General features: G+C 32.8%; 1 protein-coding gene across 1 annotated transcript; it reads left to right on the top strand.

The window, feature by feature from the left end:
• The first annotated feature begins 12,934 nt into the window (after positions 1-12,934).
• LOC143070559 (retinol-binding protein 4-like) lies at positions 12,935-16,669 on the top strand. Its single transcript, XM_076244805.1, has 2 exons — positions 12,935-13,238; positions 15,280-16,669. The coding sequence occupies exons 1-2, from the start codon at positions 12,998-13,000 to the stop codon at positions 15,795-15,797; spliced, it is 759 nt and encodes a 252-aa protein (XP_076100920.1). The 5' UTR covers positions 12,935-12,997; the 3' UTR covers positions 15,798-16,669.
• Positions 16,670-22,480: the final 5,811 nt, after the last annotated feature.

The raw sequence follows: 22,480 nt of genomic DNA on the forward strand, positions 1-22,480 counted from the left end.
TAATATAACAAAGAAGTGTGTAAAGTTTTAAGCAATAATCATACATCGTTTTTGAGATATGGTGCGACATGTAACCCCCCCCCCCTTTTTTTTTTACAAAATACTCAATAACTCAAAAATGAAATTTTGAATCATCACCAAAAAGTATACAGATATTAAGATTAATATAACTAAGAAGTATTTAAAGTTTTAAGCCATAATCAAGAATCTTTTTTGAGATGCGGTGCGACATGTGAAAAAAACACACCCCTGTTTTAGTTACAAAGTGCCGTAACTCAAAAAGTTGTAATCTTATTTTCACAAAAAAGTATACAGATCATTTTACCATCATAAGAAACAACTATGTTAAGTTTCATGAAATTTGGATAAGTCGTTCTCAAGTTACGGTGCGACATGTTTACACCGGACAGACGGACAGACGGACGGACGGACGGACACTGGACATTTGTATACCATAATACGTCCCGTCAAAATTGACGGACGTATAAAAAATAACACAAAGACAGGTTAGACAAAAGGTCTTTCTACTTCCATTGGTAATTATAAATTAAAAAAGGGGCCTTCCGAAGATGATTAGAAACAGTGATCAAGTTGAATCTGATTTCCGTTCCGTTCCGCAAAATACCAATTGCTCTGAGGAATTGGTATTTAACGGAATCGAACGGAAACAATCATCTGTAATGTAATAAAAGCAGTCTTGATAATATCAGTGCAAAGTTTTTAAAAATTACTTCTCATCTTATTTCAGTTCCCTTATGTCAAATTTTTAATTCAAGCATTAAAAAATCAGTTTATCCATCATTATTCAAACTAGCTAAAGTCATACCAGTTTTTGAAAATAAATGTTAAAAAATGATGTATTTAATTACAGACCAATTGCATTTTTACAATTAGTATCTAAAATACTTGAGAGACACGTAAAAACTTATTTAATGAACTATACGGACACATATAATCTGTTGTATGTCCTGCAATCAGGTTTTCGTTCGAACCATTCCTGTCAAACTGCCATGACAACTTTGTTAGATAAATGGTTAAAAGCAATTGATGAAGGCGAATTAGTAGGAGCAGTATTTCTGGATCTTTGTAAAGCTTCTGATGTTTTTCATCATAAACTGCTCCTCCAGAAATTACAAAAATACAGATTTTCTTATTCTTCACTGCACTGGCTTACTTCATATCTAACTGATAGACAGCAGATTGTATACATTTCAAATACTTTTTCAGGTGTATTAAAAGTAAAAACAGGTGTACCTCAAGGGTTCGTTTAAGGTCCCATATTATTCTTATTATTCATTAATTTTTTGCCTTTGTGTAATCCAAATCATAACAGTGATCTTTTGGCTGATGATAGTACTATTTCTGTTACTGGTAAAAACAAAAGTTGTATAGCCAGACACTAAATACTGTGTTAGAAAATATTTCTCATTGGTGTGATGAGAACAAAATGTTAATCAATGTATCCAAAACAAAGAAAATGTGTTTATGTTCAAAACACAAACTTTCTGTCATGTGTAATGAACCTTTTAATATCTTCATTAATAATCAATATATTAATGAAAGTCAGCGTGAACAAGTCCTTGGTATTTTTGTGGACGCAACTCTGTCTTGGTCTGATCATATCAAATATGTTATTAAAAACTTTAAGGTAAATTCTTAGCTCTACTAAAAAGGATCAAGAAATATTTAAATCATAATGCAAGAATTTTATTTTATAATGCATACATTCTTCCAAATTTTGACTACTGTTGTTCAATATGGGGCAACTGTAACACATTTTCAATCGACAGTTTGCTTAAATTACAAAAAAGGGAAGCTAGAATTATTTTAAATGAACACGATTTTCAAAAACCATCTGTTGAACTTTTTAAAGAATCTGGAATAATTCCAGTAAATACATGAAATAGAATATTATACCACAAGTCCTTATTAATGTATGAATAAAACAATGGATTGGTACCCCAATACTTGTCAAATCTTATTGTAACTACAAATAGCAAACAGTCATACAGTACTCGACTCTCATTTTCAGATAATTGTATTGTTCCAAAATCAAATACAGAATTATACAAACCAAGCTTTTCTTTTAGTGGTCAAAAGGTGTGGAATTCACTATCCAAAGAAATAAAAAAATCAAAAAAATGTATCGTCATTCAAGTATACTTACAAATCATTATATATTTTAACAATAAAACTCAAAACACTATCATGTAATCCGTTTTGTTCATGTATTTGTTTATGTAATTTAATATTTATAATATTATTCATCATAGTGTATTGCTAGATTGATTTGGTTTATATCAACCGTGCAAGGGCTTTTGTCAAGGTCGTTAAAAAAAAACCCGTAGTAGTAGATTATGTTTATTCATGTTGTTAATATTGTGTCTATAGAGAGCCTTATTGAAAATTGATTTAATGTTTTTTTTTCGTAAATAAATATGTTGATTCTGAATAGAGAAAATAAATAATTTGGCCAGCAAAGGGAGAAAAAAAATTTTGACAGAGGATATTTACCATAAAAAATAATGTTAAATTTGAAAAAAATAATTTGTCGCGCCACTTCCCAAAAATAAAAATAAAATGCGCGCATGCCTCCCCCTCTGCAAGTTAAATGGTCCGTCCCTAAAGATCATATAAAATGTGTCGATACGTTGCTTATAAGGATCTGAAAACGCTCAATTTTACTTTCTGTTTAAAGATCTTTTGAGGTTCTCTTAATTTGTCGGATTAATACACACTTTTAAAATTTGAAAGCTTAAATTTTTATTAGCTGATGTAATCAAAGTGCTGGATAGCACCTCTGGAAAGTTTGCAACTGTATATGTGCATTATTTTAAATAGGTTATAGACGTGTATTATTTCAAATATGTATTTAATCACAGTTTTGATTTTTCAAACTAAACCATTGTCTCGCAGCAATTTCCAAAAATCACTTTTTATGCCCCATTTATGGGCATTATGTTTTCTGGTCTGTGCGTCCGTCCATCCGTCCGTCCGTCCGTCCGTTCATCTGTCTGTCCCATTCAGGTTAAAGTTTTTGGTTGAGGTAGTTTTTGATGAAGTTGAAGTCCAATCAATTTGAAACTTAGAACACACCCGTGATATTTGGGGTCCGTGACTGAACTAATGTATATAACTATGCGTAAGCCTTATTTTAGTATTGGGATTGTCATATGATAAAGTCATGCCCATTATAAGATGCACAGTTTCCTATGCTTTCAAAATCTTTCTTTTTGAACCTGTCGACCTGGAACTTATCAATTATTGGTAATATTAATTATTCGGAAAACAAAAGGCCCTGAAGTATTTTTTAATTTTTTAATCAACATGCAGCATTGTCCTATATTTATTCATTTAGTTATAAATAAAGTTGAATTCTTTGATTCGCTGTTTTATGTCATGCCCGCTAACAAATTGAAAACTGTACCTATACACCTTATTTTAAAAATTTTAGTATTCGTATTGTCATCTTAGAAAGTCTTACTGATTAAAATACTACAATAGGGAACAATTTGACAATGATTGAATTTATTAGTGTCAACCCTGCAATTATGACTCGTGTATATAGCAAAATTCGAAATACACCGTTTGGTGGCGCACCTGTCAGATGAGAAATGTACAGATAAGGTAATAGAAGAGGGACGAAAGATACCAAAGGGACAGTCAAACTCAAATATCTAAAACAAACTGACAACGCCATGGCTAAAAATGAAAAAGACAAACAAACAACAGCACACACGACACAACATAGAAAACTAAAGAATAAACAACACGAACCCCATAGGTAATAGGTGAATATACATGTACTATTGGTATTGGTATCGGATTCGACCCTAAACTTTTGTACTCACTTGTGTACTATGGACACATTCTCGTTTTATATATATACATATCTATACTTCTAAATCTAAAGACCGTTTTTATGTTCACCTGATAAATGTATAACCGAAGAAAGCTACAAGTCAAACTTATATAAAAGGGTAAATATACTTGATAGGGTATACTGAACATTTCACCCCTTTACATCTAGAATGGTAAAAGTGACGCCAACACAATTCAAACTTGACTTGTGTTTTGTGTTTAATATAAGAATTGTGTATAAGTTTCATAAAATTTGGTTCATGCAAACTAAAGTAAGAGAACAGAAATCAATTTTGGGATGCATGGACATACGTACAAGTAAGGGACGTACATATTTACAGAAAAAAAAACAAGGATAAAACTCAATAAGGTGGGGGCATAAAAATAGTAGTATGACCTCAGGAATAAAACGTTTATATAATTAGATTCATACAATGTTGATCTGAGGTGCTCATAACCCTATAACACATTTTAGTTGCTGCTGTGTTATTACCATTGAAGCAATGACATTTGAGATTTTTGTTTTAAGCCATTTATTTGATATACTAGTAATCATTGCCTCTGTGTTAGGACGACACATTGTTAATTATAGGTCAATCTTAAAGAATCATACTGCCCCAGGAATAAAGTGTGAGGATAAAAAGTTCTGGATCCGCCACTGCATTGTTAAGCACTAAGAAAGTCATTGTGCTACTTACATGCTTCAAGCAAATAAGGCAAAATTCCAAATAGAAAATGCTGACTCAACCTGTCCCATTTGCAGGATTGAAGAAGAAAACCTTATTCATTTCATTACAAGATGTCCTGTCCTCGAAGGTATCCGTAGAAAACACTATGGAACCATCAAGCAAGAGATAGTGAACAAAATTGGAAGCATTCAGTGGAATAACAAGTTCCGTGATAGAGACATTATATGCCAATTGATAACAGACTGTAGGAAACTCACTGGAGAATATCTGCCCTATGATGCAGAGCTTATGAACAATATAGAGTCAACATCTCGTAAAATGTGCTATGATATGCATGTAAAGCGTCTGAACGCAATGAACATAGATTAAAACAAAAGTGAATATGTACATGTACTCAGTATTAACCATAGTGACTAATCAATAGCTATCGTTTATATATCATCTGTGTGCTTAGACTTTAGCATGCTTAACTATAGCATTATTGTAATTTGAATGGCTTAATCTGTGTGGCTTGGCTTACCTGCTAGATTAACAGTAGCAAATATTAGTGGCCTTGTCTTGCTATGTTGTGCTGATTACAAAACCGTAAGGCGTTTATATGAAAACTTTTTAGCTCTTAAAAATTTCAGTCTGAAATTGTTAGTCTGTATATATTAACATTTAAAACAGTCCATAGTTTTATGATAGAAGTTTTAAATAACATTCTATGTGGAATACTTTTAAAATGGATTATATTGTGCCGTGTAACATAAGCCTCACATTCTATATTGATATTTGTGCCCGTGTAATATAAGCCAACTATTTCTTAAAATCCGTTTGGATGTGCTCCTCATTAGCAGGAGGAAGATACAGAAAAGAAGAAGCTAGTACATGAACAAATGTTATTAGATCATTTTAATAATTTCTACAGCACTTGTCTTTAGCTTGACCTCGGTCTTGATATACTGAACTATAATATTCTAAGAAGTAGATGATGACTTGGTTGTTTCTAAATTATGCGGATGCTATGATAATTGTCATTAAGACAATGTTTTTCTGTTGTCAGTTTGATCCACTTGAGCTTGCTGAACGAGTGAAGGTCCTTATATCCACATTAGAATGTGAAACAGCTAGATATTTAAATAACGCAATAAAGTTTTCAAATGATTTTTGGCATCAAAACTTTCAGATCGATGTCAGTTTGGCAAAAACAATGCACTTTTCTATTAAAGCCGGTATTTACCTTTACTCGTCCTTGGCGTGAGACACAAACCATATAATTGTCGATTATTTTATATTCTATCACCTGTGTATTGTTAAAATAAATCAAACCATTATCACTTGTCAGTTATCTGACAACTTGGTCAAATATCTACTTGTTCTCGCATACCGGAATCTTTCGATACACTCGGGCTTTTACTTATTCAATAATAAACAGTTGTAAATATCGTACATAGTAAAAAAATAGTGCGGGAAAATGTTCATTCATGTCAAGCTGTAATCTTTTCAAAAGATTAGCAACTCAAAATATCCAAGAATCAGAATTCGAACACTAGTACTACATTATCATGGAGCAGAACATTGCGATAGTCTGTCTAATCAGAAGTTAAGGCCGATGCCTATGGAAAGTAGCTATAGCAAGCTATAGCAAACTTTCCAAAAACTACCAGGACAGAAAGTAAAACGGAGTGTTGTCAGATCCTTGTACGCAAACTTTTTAAGAGTAGACACGGGATTTGAATTTTGATTTAATTTGGTTTGAAAATAAATAAAAATCTATGTGTTAATCTTCTTTGTTTATCCTACTATAAATTTCATGATTCTTCTTTTGGAAATAAATTCAATCAACGATGACAGAAGGAATGTTCATGTAATATTATACTTGCCTGACGACGACAGAAGGAAACTGGAATCGCAGAGCCAATGCAGTGTAGTCTATATAAACATAGCAGACATAATGGGTATGATTACAAATGAGACAACTTTTATCAAAAGACGAACTAATAAAGATGTATACCCCAATAAAACATCGTATGCCTCATGGCATTCAACAATGAACAAAGCACATCCAATATAGTAAGTTATAAGAGACCCCTTTACTTGCACTCACTACTAAATGTAAACCAATAAAAAGCGAGAAAAACAGCGTTTCCGGTTTCTAGAAAAAAAAACAATAAACAAATATAACACGCATAATTAAAAGCTGCCGATTTCGGATCTTGATCTATATAATGAGGCGCTGTTCAAGTCGCCGTGAGCGCTCTATCCCCTCAAGAGCAATGGTGTAATAGTACAACTTGTTTAGTTAAATTAAAATTCTGTTTAATATTAGATCGCCCATGTTAAGAGTTGTGTACATATATTTGAGGTGTTCAGAAACAGCAAAGATAATTGTTATCATTATAGAGAAGACTTTTTCACTATACAAATTTCTATTTAGTTGAGCACTCTTAAATAATTGTTAAAAGTTTGGCAAAAACAGATCCTCTCCTAAGAAACTTTTTAACAAGAGAAACGTTTTAAATAGCTCTGATTTCTTATGTTAGCATGCTACAATAAATATAGATTACATGGATGTTTGCTGGGCGATATTCATGCATTGGTTTTATACATTTTAGTCATTTTGTTGGAAGATTTGTTATTTTCTGTTGGAAGATTTGTTATTTTCATCTAAAAAACTTAAAAAGTTTACATCAGATTCAACTTGATCACTGTCTCTAATCATCTACGGGACGGGCTGTTGAAGGCCTCTTTTTTAAATATAATTACCGATGGAAGGAGAAAGACTTTTTGTGTAACCTGCCTTTGTGTTAAATTTTTTATTATTGATCAAGTCGAAAATGCTATCTAAAACACATACCACTCATGCAAAAAGAGGTGTCAGACAATTTTTTTTTATCATACTGCTTTAATTACATTAAAGATGTCTGTTTCCGTTTTTTCCGTTAAATACCAATTCCTCAGAGCAATTGGTACTTTTGCGGAACGGAACGGAACGGAAAAATAAATTAAAAAGTTTACATCAGATTCAACTTGATCACTGTCTCTAATCATCGTCGGAACGGGCTGTTGAAGGCCCCTTTTTTAAAATATAATTACCGATGGAAGGAGAAAGACTTTTTGTGTAACCTGCCTTTGTGTTAAATTTTTCATTATTGATCAAGTCGAAAATGCTATCTAAAACACATACCACTCATGCAAAAAGAGGTGTCAGACAATTTTTTTTATCATACTGCTTTAATTACATTAAAGATGTCTGTTTCCGTTTTTTTCCGTTAAATACCAATTCCTCAGAGCAATTGGTACTTTGCGGAACGGAACGGAACGGAAAAATAAATTAAAAAGTTTACATCAGATTCAACTTGATCACTGTCTCTAATCATCGTCGGAACGGGCTGTTGAAGGCCTCTTTTTTAAAATATAATTACCGATGGAAGGAGAAAGACTTTTTGTGTAACCTGCCTTTGTGTTAAATTTTTTATTATTGATCAAGTCGAAAATGCTATCTAAAACACATACCACTCATGCAAAAAGAGGTGTCAGACAATTTTTTTTTATCATACTGCTTTAATTACATTAAAGATGTCTGTTTCCGTTTTTTCCGTTAAATACCAATTCCTCAGAGCAATTGGTACTTTGCGGAACGGAACGGAACGGAAAAATAAATTAAAAAGTTTACATCAGATTCAACTTGATCACTGTCTCTAATCATCGTCGGAACGGGCTGTTGAAGGCCTCTTTTTTAAAATATAATTACCGATGGAAGGAGAAAGACTTTTTGTGTAACCTGCCTTTGTGTTAAATTTTTTATTATTGATCAAGTCGAAAATGCTATCTAAAACACATACCACTCATGCAAAAAGAGGTGTCAGACAATTTTTTTTTATCATACTGCTTTAATTACATTAAAGATGTCTGTTTCCGTTTTTTCCGTTAAATACCAATTCCTCAGAGCAATTGGTACTTTGCGGAACGGAACGGAACGGAAAAATAAATTAAAAAGTTTACATCAGATTCAACTTGGTCACTGTCTCTAATCATCGTCGGAACGGGCTGTTGAAGGCCTCTTTTTTAAAATATAATTACCGATGGAAGGAGAAAGACTTTTTGTGTAACCTGCCTTTGTGTTAAATTTTTTATTATTGATCAAGTCGAAAATACTATCTAAAACACATACCACTCATGCAAAAAGAGGTGTCAGACAATTTTTTTTTATCATACTGCTTTAATTACATTAAAGATGTCTGTTTCCGTTTTTTCCGTTAAATACCAATTCCTCAGAGCAATTGGTACTTTGCGGAACGGAACGGAACGGAAAAATAAATTAAAAAGTTTACATCAGATTCAACTTGATCACTGTCTCTAATCATCGTCGGAACGGGCTGTTGAAGGCCTCTTTTTTAAAATATAATTACCGATGGAAGGAGAAAGACTTTTTGTGTAACCTGCCTTTGTGTTAAATTTTTCATTATTGATCAAGTCGAAAATGCTATCTAAAACACATACCACTCATGCAAAAAGAGGTGTCAGACAATTTTTTTTTATCATACTGCTTTAATTACATTAAAGATGTCTGTTTCCGTTTTTTCCGTTAAATACCAATTCCTCAGAGCAATTGGTACTTTGCGGAACGGAACGGAACGGAAAAATAAATTAAAAAGTTTACATCAGATTCAACTTGATCACTGTCTCTAATCATCGTCGGAACGGGCTGTTGAAGGCCTCTTTTTTAAAATATAATTACCGATGGAAGGAGAAAGACTTTTTGTGTAACCTGCCTTTGTGTTAAATTTGTTATTATTGATCAAGTCGAAAATACTATCTAAAACAAATACCACTCATGCAAAAAGAGGTGTCAGACAATTTTTTTTTTATCATACTGCTTTAATTACATTAAAGATGTCTGTTTCCGTTTTTTCCGTTAAATACCAATTCCTCAGAGCAATTGGTACTTTGCGGAACGGAACGGAACGGAAAAATAAATTAAAAAGTTTACATCAGATTCAACTTGATCACTGTCTCTAATCATCGTCGGAACGGGCTGTTGAAGGCCCCCTTTTTAAAATATAATTACCGATGGAAGGAGAAAGACTTTTTGTGTAACCTGCCTTTGTGTTACATTTTTTATTATTGATCAAGTCGAAAATGCTATCTAAAACACATACCACTCATGCAAAAAGAGGTGTCAGACAATTTTTTTTATCATACTGCTTTAATTACATTAAAGATGTCTGTTTCCGTTTTTTCCGTTAAATACCAATTCCTCAGAGCAATTGGTACTTTGCGGAACGGAACGGAACGGAAAAATAAATTAAAAAGTTTAAATCAGATTCATTTTGATCACTGTCTCTAATCAAGGACGACGTGAGGTCAGTCTAGATATTATCATAATGCATGACTTGCAAATGCGTTAATTTCATGATAATTTATCAGGACAATCCGACATATTCATCTACAGAATATTTTCCATTACACATTTCACCTGTGAAGATGAGATTAAGTATACATTTGTGTTATTTGTATATATGGAAAACCGTAAAACACAGAAATTTTAAAGTTTGTTTTGTTTTAAAGATTTTTCGAAATTTTGATAAATGCCCCTTTGGATACCTTAAATGAAATTCCTTTCCGTTCCGTTCCGTTCCGTTCCGTTCCGTAAAGTACCAATAGCCAAACAAATCTCCTTAATTTATACATTGAATGCCAATGGGGTTTCTCATAGACACAAAACAAAATTATTATGCAGGTTTGCATATTACGCACCTCATATTTAGCATTTTAATAAAGGTACAGTCACCAATCCGTTTTGTAGAGTGTTTGTCCTGGATAACTTAGTTAATCAGACATTCCCAAGGTTGATGGTCATTGGGCAAATTTATTTGATTGATAATATGCAATACAAAATGAGCAGCATTTTTTTTAAATTTTGTCCAAATCATATGTGTGATTTTCCTGTAAAAAAAGAATCTAGTCCAGTAAAAAAGAATGTCCAGTTGATTTCTGAAAGCCTTGGGAACTACTAAACTTGATATGATTTCAGCCGGCAATTGCATTTAGCTTATTTTCAAAAAAAAAAATATTCTGTGAACATTCGAAACATAAGCATATCAGATTTGAAAATTGTAGTCCTGATGTCATCATATATAAATGTATTGTCTCGAGACCACAATAGTCAATAAAATGTATACATCATGTCTTACATAATGGTAATTAAAATCAGAAAAATTACATTAAAATTGGCTAATTATTGGAAACTTACCGGTAGTACATTGACATAGTTTTATAAATATCAAATTGTTATCATCAGCATTCACATGGTAAACTAGAACTTTACAATTCAGACTCAGTTTGTTGGTCAAGTATACATTTCACACTCTGACCTATGATGTCACATTCTCATTATGCATTAAACTGGCCACTGGACATGAACAAAGACAAAAAATATAATCTTCCCGGCATTCATCAGTAGGTTTTTTTTATGTTTACTTGATTGTTTTCATATGCATCCAACACACATCAAAACCTTAGGAAATGCACTGGGTGTTATATTGGCGGCTTAATACTAAAATCCAGTTGATTAGGAAGCAGCATTTAAATTCGTATGTCATAATGAAAAATGGTACATGTCTGCATGGTTGTGATGCTCGAATCCCTATATTTTGGGATGCCAGCATCCGGATATTTTGGGATGCCAGCATCCTGATATGTTGAGATGCCAGCATCCAGATATTTTGGGATGCCAGCATCCGGATATTTTGGGATACCAGCATCCAGATATATTTGGATGCCAGCATCCAAATATATTGGAATGCCAGCATCCAGATATTTTGGGATGCCAGCATCCGGATATTTTGGGATGCCAGCATCCAGATATATTGGGATGCAAGCATCCGGATATTTTGGGATGCCAGCATCGAGATATATTGGCATGCCAGCATCCGGATATTTTGGGATGCCAGCATCCAGATATATTGGGATGCCAGCATCCGGATATTTTGGGATGCCAGCATCCAGATATGTTGGGATGACAGAATCTATAAATAATTGAAAGCCAGCATCCAAACGTTGAGGTATTCAATATGAAATTAAAAGAATTACATCAGCATCTATCAAAGGTGGAGATGCAATTTTAATCTTTTTTCTTTATTATCCGCAGACACTTTTTAAATATGCTATGTACAGAAATAAGAAGTGCTTTTTATACAAAACAATTTCACAACTACAAAAGTTATTTTAAAAATATAATCGAGAGAGCATCCATAATCTTTAAGACCCAATAAAATCCATTGTGTAGCATCTACTATTCATAGAAATAAATGAATCAGTATGAGTTTTGGTAAAATGAGAATATGTTGATACTTATACAAATGCAATATAGTACAAATATTCCGAATATGGAACATGGCCGTAACATTTTCTCTGGACATTGAAAAATTTAGTAGAATACAACATAATTTTACCTTTAAAATTCAAAAATTGTCAAAAAATTCTCTTTTAGCATATGAGAATTACAAAATTTAGTTGAGAACTCATTAATGGCACTCATACCACATCTTCTTATATTATTCTGCGCATTATTAGTCAATGATATGATCTAATTATTCAAGCATCTTACTTTGCAATGACTACAAAGGTGATAAATTTTAATATATACAGCCTCTTCCATTAATAACTACTGTTTCATTTGAATCTTAAATTAGAAATACTTGATAAAACAAATGTTTGCGTTATTACGCCAATGTTTTGCGTTACAACGCAAAGATAGGAAGAAAAATAAAAATAAGAATAATACGCTTCCGTACTATTCAAACTTAAAATGCCATTTTTTCTGATAAAACGACCACAAGGAGAAGACCACTTGAATTTTTGTGGGTTTTGGGATTTTGCTGGGCAACTTTTAAATATCTTTTCCTGGTAAGAGCTGAATAAAACTATATTGGTGAAGACCGGATCGGAATGACATTACAAAATGTAGGCAAAAGTAAAAATACTGAACTCCGAGGAAAATAAAAGAAGAAAATTCCCTAAGCAATGGCTCAAATGACAAAACAAAAAGCACAAGTTGAGTAAAACAGACAACATTATGTCCAGAGAAAACGACGAAATGACAAACAACTATTACAAAACATTACACAAAGAGCTGACAAATACGGGGTGCACTGTGGAGAGATGTCTCATAGGCACTCATTTCAAGTCTTCCAATCACACGAACAGACATACAATAATAATAAAATACTTTATTTGACCTGGTCATGGTAGTCTTTTTTTGTATTAAAAAATAAATTCTTTAGAAAAAGTAGTTATTACAATTTAAACACTAATTCTATTTGTTATATTAGGAATTCGATTTTCTCTATGTATATTATTTTTATTCGATAAACTGTTGCACTAGACTAATCTTGTACATTATACGGTAGCAGATGTTCATCCACACGTGTACAAAAAATCTGCTATGATATATCTGGAAAATGGACATTTTATCCATACTTTTAATTGATATTACGCTTTACGTTTCTTTTGTTTTAGGTAGGAACTGTCGAACAAATTCATTTCATCAACACACACAAGAAAACTTTGACCCTGTCAAATTTCAAGGACGTTGGTATGCGATGTCGACCAATAATTACTGGATTAGATCATATTTCGTTCCGCAGAATGTACAGTTAGAATTCAATGCTTTACAAGATGGCAGAATAAGTGTTCAAGCGTGTAAGTACAGAAATGTTTACTGGTGAATTTTTGCTGTTTTACATTAATCTCCCTTGATTATGCTTATTGCAATTCAATACTAGTACTGCTTGCAGATAATCATAGATTTAGTTCTTTCTATTTAGAAAACCAGAACATCAACATCTTTTGAATACCAACGTATCTAACAACTACTGAAGGTGCAACACAAAAAAAAAAAACTCAGAAGATATGGAAGAAAGTACCATTGAGTACATCTTCGCTAATCAATGGTTACGATCCAGTTTCCTCCTCTACACGACTGGATTGAAACCGTTTGCAAGCGAAGATGCTTTGAGTATTGAAACACTGATATCTGAAACAAATGTCATGTATTCAGTACTGGTATCTATGATTCAGAAAAGATGAAAATATCATTCAATACTAAAATATCAGTGAAACCTGTACAAGTCAGAAATAAAAGTGTCATTCATTGTTGAAATATATCTGACATCGAATCTGTCCAAACTGACTTAGATAATTTCGTTGAAAATTTTAAATGCTTAAACTATTACCGCAAAGGAAATATTAGAAAATTGTTTGTCAGAAATATTCACAACCGCGGTTTCACAGTAAGTGTCACGAACTTTTTGCTCTATATAATAAAAAAAAAAACAGAAACATTTATATACCAATAGATTTGCAGTTAAAACTGTTTGATTCGTTGATAGAACTAAAGTTACTTAATATTCGTGTGAAATTAGGGATTTGGACATAATAAAATGAAGAAAAGGTACAGCTTTATATTTTAAACGAGTTTTATATTTATGAACAAATGCACCGAACATTATGGTCTATGATGAAACAGGTCGATGATATCCAGCAGATAAAAGGATAAAAACAAGACAAGTAAACTTTTGGTCGATATTATTGAGGATTAAAGAATAAATTGTGTGGTATGATGTACCAAATTTTGCATAATATGCATAATCTTAACTTGTAGGATTCAAAAAGGATCGGTTGTATAGCTGACAAGTTCATGTTCATCGATTTGACTGTAATTTTCATATTTCATTTATAACATACTCAAACGTGTATTCAAATTATAAAAAAAGGTCAACAGATGTAATTAAAAATGCATTAATTCGTTGTAATCAATCAGCATGTCGTGCGTATGTAAGACTGGACCATTACATTTTCCATCGTGATGACTTCAAAAGACTGCCAACGGTCATATAACCTGATATAAAGGCACAAATATAAATAATCATAGACAGTCAATTACTTGCAATTGTTATGACGAGTTTAAAATTGTTCATGCTAAGCTTGAAATCATGAATTCTATAGGTTGCAATTCTTAAATATAGACAATGCAATTTCCAATAGGACCTCCTTTTTATGGCTAAAACCACTTTTACTATGAAGTTTCGTGAAAAAATCACACAAGGGGAAGTTGATATGGACTACTATTTTATTCAAAGGTCAAAATATAGGACTATGCGGCATATTTTTCACCTGTACATGCCCTAAACTTCTAAGTGTTTAAACTTATACTAAAATTTTATACTACCCCTACCCCAGGGGCGGATCCAGCCATTTTAAAAAGGTGGGGGTTCCCATCCAAGGACAAGGGGGAGGGGGGTTCCAACTATATGTCCCCATTCAAATGCATTGATCGTCCAAAAAAAAAGGGGGGGGGGTTCCAACCCCAGGAACCCTCACCCTGGATCCGCCACTGTACCTCCACTTTTGGACCTCATAAGAATTAAATTTTAGGCGCTACTATGTTTTTATTTACTGGTAACATTTCATTCCAAAATTGTCTCTATGTCTCTGAGATAAAACACAGAGATCATATATGGGAACCAGTACGTTAATAAATAACATATCTATCTCCCAAAAAGAGGCATGGCTTGTGAAACAGTTGTATTTACAAATTGCAATCTATAATCATAGATGCTTTAAGTACCTTCTTTTCTAAACTTTGAAATACAAAATCTTTCAATCTTACAATGTCAGTTTTTTTTACATAACTTAAAGAGAGGCATGTTAATCCATTATATATTTTGTTTTAAATTTTCAGCTGGCAGTTTCTTTGGATCGTTCTGTGACTATGTAGCAGGATCGGGGAAAATTGTAAACAAAGAAAAACCAGCAGTGTTCGATGTCTCGTTTGAAACTAATTATTCATTAGCCAAAAAAGTAAACACATATTGGGTTTTATCTACGGATTATGAAAGCTATGCTGTTGTTTTTACATGCTGGAATACTCTTGAAGATGGGACATGTGATCCAGAGGAATCTTATATTTGGACTTTTACCAGAAGTTTGTCAGGGCACAGTTTGTCCGATCTTGCAGCTATAAATGATGCTGTACCATTTGTGTGTATGTCTCCAAGAGATTTTAAAACTTTTCAACAAGATGGAGGATGTGATTTTAATCCTTTTAATTTTCCGAACACATATGGAATGGTGTTTATAATGTCAACTGTCTTTATAGGATTTATTATCTTTTTAGTGTTTTTTATTTACTGTTTGACAAAAGTAAGCAATGGTGGTGAAGGACCACAAAGAAAAGGAAATGTTATAATATTCAATTAAATAGAATTATGTACTTAGTCATAATTATATGCGGATTGATACTTGGAAGGTTGGTCTCCGACTGGCTCATAGTGTATGTCGTAAAAACTATCACAATTTGTACTACTAAAAACTTAAATTCAATTTGAAATTGCAATTCAAAATGACTGCAGTGTGTTTCAGTGAATCATTGACGAACAATAGACCTAGAGATGCAGAGTATATATGCATTGAGATAACAACAGTAGAGCGAAAACAAAGATCAAAAGACTTCGATAGAGGTCAACAAGATCTAAATCGCAAGTCAGTTAATATGTAAAAAAAATTCACATCCCGTCCCTTTTATTCTCGATCACTGGAATAACAACAGGCAGACAATCGTTACTTTAATTATTTGATGGGATAAACCATTGCTTTAATCATTGCTTCCGTGTTTACAGTGTGTATACTTTATACATGTTATATGGTGTTCACTGGTACATTAACATGAAACTCATATCTTGCTTAGTCTATTAAAATCATCTACATACAACTATAAAAACGAAAAAAGGAGTTTACGCTAACTAGTTATAAGATTCTAAATGTGCTACACTAACTTATTCATCTTTCCATTCATTTTATTCGGAATAAAACGTAATGTTATTTATAGATAACGATATTGTGATAAGGTACTATATCGTCTCCAGGACTCATTGTATCTTTTTTATGAATCTATGCTCTTCAATTGTAATTCTCAATAGTGGAATAATAGGACAATCTGTTACCAAAAAAGTAAGAACCATTAGTATATTAAAAATACTGAGCAAATATGATGTTATCATTAAATGTTATACAATCATGATGTATAGCTATCATGACAATGCACGTGTTTCAAATACATATACAAGTAGAAATGTGCATGTTTACTTCTTTATTGATAAAATATTGGGGATAGATGTAGATCTTTGTCTAAAATTGGTATGAACTAATGGGCTGGTTCCGGGCTCTAAAGCATGATTGATATAACAATGGTTAACCAGATGGCTCAGAAGGCTAGCTAGGGTAGTATTACGATGACTATGATAGTATACGAAACGTAACTGCATCAAGGTTGTCGAACATCAGTCGAGGACTGGCTGTGTAGCAAGTTGGCGAGTTATTAGTACATGTACAGGTTGGAATAGACAGTAAATACAAACCAACAAACATTCTTCTGATTATATTAACATGATCCTATATCCATACTTTAATTTTATAGCTTTATATTATTGTTGATATTCACCCCACATGTAACAAACTTTAGGTTATATTATTGATATACAAAACAATTCTTGGTTTTCCTAAACGGATGATTATACAGACAGAAGAAGAAGTATATACTTAACTACAAAATTATTTTCATTTACTTGTATGCAATGTGACGTATTTAATTATTCATCCCTTAATTTTATTAACTATGTATTTACATTGTATCACAGATAAAATTTATTCGTTCAGTGTTCGTTCATTTGTGTTTACTACGTTTTTTTGATTGAGTTAAGCCATTCAAATTAATATTTTATAGTGAGTATTTTTATGTTGTGATGTTACACTATTGTTGTTAGATAAGGGAGATGGTTTGGTACCATTAAAACGTTTAATCCTGCTGCAATTGTTTTCACCTGTCCTAAGTCAGGAATCTGATGTTCAGTAGTTGTCGTTTGTTTATGTGGTTCATGAGTGTTTCTCGTTTCTCTTCTTTTTTTTTTATTATAGATTAGACCGTTGGTTTGCCCGTTTGAAAGGTTTTACACTGGTATTTTTTGGGGGGGCCCTTTATAGCTTGCTGTTCAATGTGAGCCAAGGCTCTGTGTTGAGACCGTACCTTGACCTATAATCATGGTTTACTTTTATAAATTGCGACTTGGATGGAGAGTTGTCCCATTGGCACTCATACCACATCTTCCTATATCTACTTTACCTATATATATATATTTCTTTAAAATTTTGACCTTTTTTGGCATGTTTTGAAATTTTTATCTTATGTTTACTTCTTAAAACTGCGACTCTTAGTGGCCTGTCTTTCGAAGTTGTAATTGTTGAAAATACAAATTTAACTATTGCAAAGTATTAACTGAAAGCATCGAGAAATGCAACTAGTTTGACAATCAAACTGTCACATCTTTGATATTCTTAAAAATGTTTGAACGATTGAAACCAGTTTCGACTGTGACCGTTCAACTAGTGAGCTCATGTTTCTGAAACTGCTTTACTTACAAGAATATAATAGACTGATAGCGATGGAAGACATCTCACCCTAAATTTCCCTTTAAAACCAATGTAGACAATGGAAAACATCATGAAATGCAACTATTTTGACTACAGAAACATCTTTCTCATTCATTCACATTTCTTTAAGAAAGTAACTATAAAATTAGAAGGTGTCACTGTGATATAATTGCCATTCTCCACCAGAGAGCAAATAACACAGAAATTTACAACCGAAGATCACTGTACAACAATGAGAAAAGCCCATAATGCATACTCTCCTATGAAAGGTCGCGAAATGAAAAATGTAAAGCAATTCAAACGAGAAAACTACACGACCTAGTTTATGTGAAAATTAATCAATGAAAAACAAATATGTTACACAGCAACAAACTACAACCACTGAAGTACAGGGTCCCGATTTGGGATAAGCACATACCGAATGTGGCGGGTATAAACTAGTTTGAAGGCACTAACCCTTCACTAACTCGGTACAGTAGTTTAACAGTTCAACATAACTGTAAAAATCAGTTGAAAAGGGCTAAACTCATCAGATAGATGCAAAAATAAACACATCTAACAAAAACAAAAAGTGGACTTGAAATGGTACTTATACATCCCAACAACAAAAAGACACTTATTAAAGATCTCAGAGTACTGATAGCCAATAACAAATGATAAAACAAAAACTCAAGCATCTACGACTAAAATATCAATTAGTGAACTTCCAACATACATTCATAATTTAGTGTAAAGACGTCATTAACAGTCAGAGAAAGAAAAAAACGACCTTGTGCAATGGCAAGATACAGATATTGACAGATTGTAGAGGCATAAATGTGCATATGTATATCAAAAATAATATTTAGTTTGGGTTTAATTGACTGATAACAAAATCAAAATTGGTAACTTTTTAGAATAAATTTATCTTAAGGATCGATAAGTTTACCTGGATTGTTTTTAAATTTCTGGACTCTGTAAACAACATTTCCGTAGAAATAACGATGTACTATATCGCTTGAAATTAATAAGCTTTTTACAGGTACAACAAAACTTCAAAACCAATCTTTATATCTATGGAAGAATTTCGTAAAGGTTTAAAGTAAACTTGTGTTAAAAAAAATCCTGACTTAATAAACCAGAAATGAAGTTGAGAATGGAAATTGGGAATGTGTCAAAGAGACATCATGCCGACCGAAGAGCAGAAAACCGTCAGGAAGCGGGCTTAATGCAGTCCGTCCTTAAACAAAATGTGTATTATGCCGATCACTAAAGTTCAATGATAATGGACGTCACACTTAACTCCAAAACATATAGATCAACTAAAATGAAAAACATACAAGACTAAAATATGCCAGAGCTCCAGACTTGGGACAGGCGCAAAATGCGACGGGGTTAAACATGAGTTGTGATATCTCAACCCTCCCACTTTACCTCTAGCGCTAGGTAATGTGGATTAAACAAACAAACAGCAATGTGCACAGTAAAAACCAGTTTAACGAAGTCCGAGTCAGATGTCAAAATAGGTATCAAAAGAAACTAAGCAAAATGACAATGATACATAAATTAACAAGGGACTACTAGCAGTTACTGGCATGCCAGCTCCAGACTTCAATTAAACTGATTGAAAGATTATGTCTTCATCATATGTTCAAGCACAATCCCTTCCCTTGGAATGCTTGGGGTTTTAGTATTATACGATCATAAAATAAGTGATAATATCATGCCAACAACTGGTTTAAGAATTAATGTCTATATTTTCGATGCAAAGACCCTCTACCAAAATATGCTATCTTTAATGATCGATCTGACAACAGTATCATACTTATATCCCATCTGAATAAGTCGGTTTAAAGTTTGCGGTTAGATTTAGAGGTGAATGTCGACATTTTTGTGATTTGTATTTATTCAAAGGTAATTTCTTTTGGATAAATTTCGGCAGTATATTTAGAAAATTCTTGATTATTTAATGAAAAGGATCATCAAGATAACGATAAGTGTTGCTGAACTCAAACATCAAAACTTAAGGCTTCTTCTGAACATTTGAAGGTCCCTACTATGTATTGACTACCTAAACTACACAAAAAAAAACCCCATTTAAATATCGTTTCATCTGGGCCTCTAGTAACTAATCTGTCAGTGCTTTTAACAAGTTCATTAACTACTATTGAAGAGCCCATCATAAGCTATTGTAATAAAATATATAAACATAGTGGTATAAACTATTTTTGGAGTGTAAAAAAATTCTTTGGGTGTTTTTGATAATTTACGTGCTTTTGATGGTCCTTTTCATTCTGTTGACAGTTTTGATTTTTCGACTCTTTACACTACATTTCCACACTATCGTATCAAACAAAAGTTTTCCTATTTAATTAAATGGTCGTTTGGTAAAGCTGAATGCAAAAATATTTGCTGCAACTCATTTAAAGCCTTCTTCTCTAATGAGAAAGGTAAATATGCTAGATATACTTACTGGAGGTGTGATGAGATGATTGCAGCTGTTAATTTTCTCCTTGATAATATTTATGTACGTTTCGGCAACAAAGTTTATCGACAGGTTGTAGGTATCCCTATGGGCACTAATTGTGCCCCTTTAATAGCAGACTTGTTTTTTGTACTGTTACGAATCACAGTTTATGACTAAACTCAGTAAAGACCCGTATAAATTGCATTTGATTGATAAATTCAACAACATTTACCGTCATCTTGAAGATATTTTTTCGTTAAATAATCAAGAATTTTCTCAATATACTGCTGAAATTTACTCCAAGGAACTTACTTTAAATAAATCAAATTTAAACGGTAATAACTGTCCTTTCCTAGATTTAGATATTTCGGTTTTCAACGGAAAACTCCACACACTTAAATTTACGACAAAAGGGACGATTTTTCGTTCCCTATTGTTAATTTTCCATTTTTAGATGGTGATGTCCCTTTTGCACCATCTTACGGTGTTTATATTTCACTGCTCGTTTGCTATGCCCGTGTCTGTTGTGACGTTTTTGATTTTGACGTACGTTATCTATGTATTACTGGTAAATTATTAAACCAGGGATATCGTTACCATAAATTACTTAAAACCTTTTCTAAATCGATCCATAAATATAAAGGTTTGGTTTTGAAGTTTGGTTGTACCTGTAGAAAACTTATTTCAAACGGGATAGCACATTCTCATTTTTACGGAAATGGTGTTAACCGGGCCAGGAAATTTAGAAATGGTCCTTGTTAACTTATCGCTCCTTTAAATAAACTTATTCTAAAAGGTTACCAATTCAACACTGCAATAAGATCATTGAATATTGTTTTTATTGGTATAAATCTTGATGTTGTTATCAGTAAATTAAAAGCAAACTAAATATTACTAGTATGATATATACATATACACATTCATGGATCTACAATCTATCGATACCTGTATCTTGGCATTGCACAAGGCCATGTTTTTCTCTGACTGCTTGTGACGTCTTTACACTAAATCCATTGGATTGTGGAGGTGCACGGATTGATAATTTAGTCTTAGATGCATTATTTTATTTATTAGTTGTTACTGGCTTTGAACTAGCTGTCAGATAACTGCGAGTACTCTCAGAGCTGTTCCTAGTGTCTTTTCGTTGTTGGGATCTACAAGTACCCGGCCACGTCCACTTGTATTTTTGAGCCTTTTTCAACTGATTTGTATAGTTCGTTCTTATGTTGTACTGTTATAACACTGTCCAAGGTTAGAAAGAATTGGACCCCGCTAACATGTTTAAACCCGCAACATTATGTATGTATGTGCCTGTACAAAGCCAGGAGCCTGTAATTTAGTGATTGTCGTTTGTTTTATGTGTTACAGATTTGTTTTTTGTTCATTTCTTTATATATAAATAAGGCCTTTAGTTTTCTCGTTTGAATTGTTTAACATTGTCATTTCGGGGCCTTTTATAGCTGACTATGCGGTATGGGCTTTGCTCATTGTTGAAGGCCGTACGGTGACCTATAGTTGTTTATTTCTATGTCATTTTGTCTCTTGTGGACAGTTGTCTCATTGGCAATCATACCACATCTTCTTTTTAATATTGTCAATTAAATGCAACTTGGAGTGGTCTCTATACTGAGTTTGATCATACCATAGACATAATAATGGCTATTATATCTAGGGTCATATATTGTTCTCAACAACGTTACAAGAACAAGTCTAATATCAAAGGGCGCTATTAGTGCACTAGTTCCATGACTCTGTTACGATTTGTTTCAGTGCCTAAGTCGGTAGTCAAAAATGGACCATATTTAGCATGACTTGTGGAAAAGGCTCTTATATCTTAATATCTGTTTTTTTTTTCCTTAATGCAAATGAGGTAAAAACAGGTAGAGTATGGTTCACGGAAGTGTAATAATTTTTAATCCAATTTGCCAAAAAGAAATCTATGCGACAAAGTTTTTTTGCTACAAGTAAAAATTAAAATTTTTTCGATCATTCCTTCAAAAACAATTCTGCT

The sequence above is a fragment of the Mytilus galloprovincialis genome, chromosome 4 (assembly GCF_965363235.1).
Source record: "Mytilus galloprovincialis chromosome 4, xbMytGall1.hap1.1, whole genome shotgun sequence".
Taxonomy (NCBI): Eukaryota; Metazoa; Mollusca; class Bivalvia; order Mytilida; family Mytilidae; genus Mytilus; species Mytilus galloprovincialis.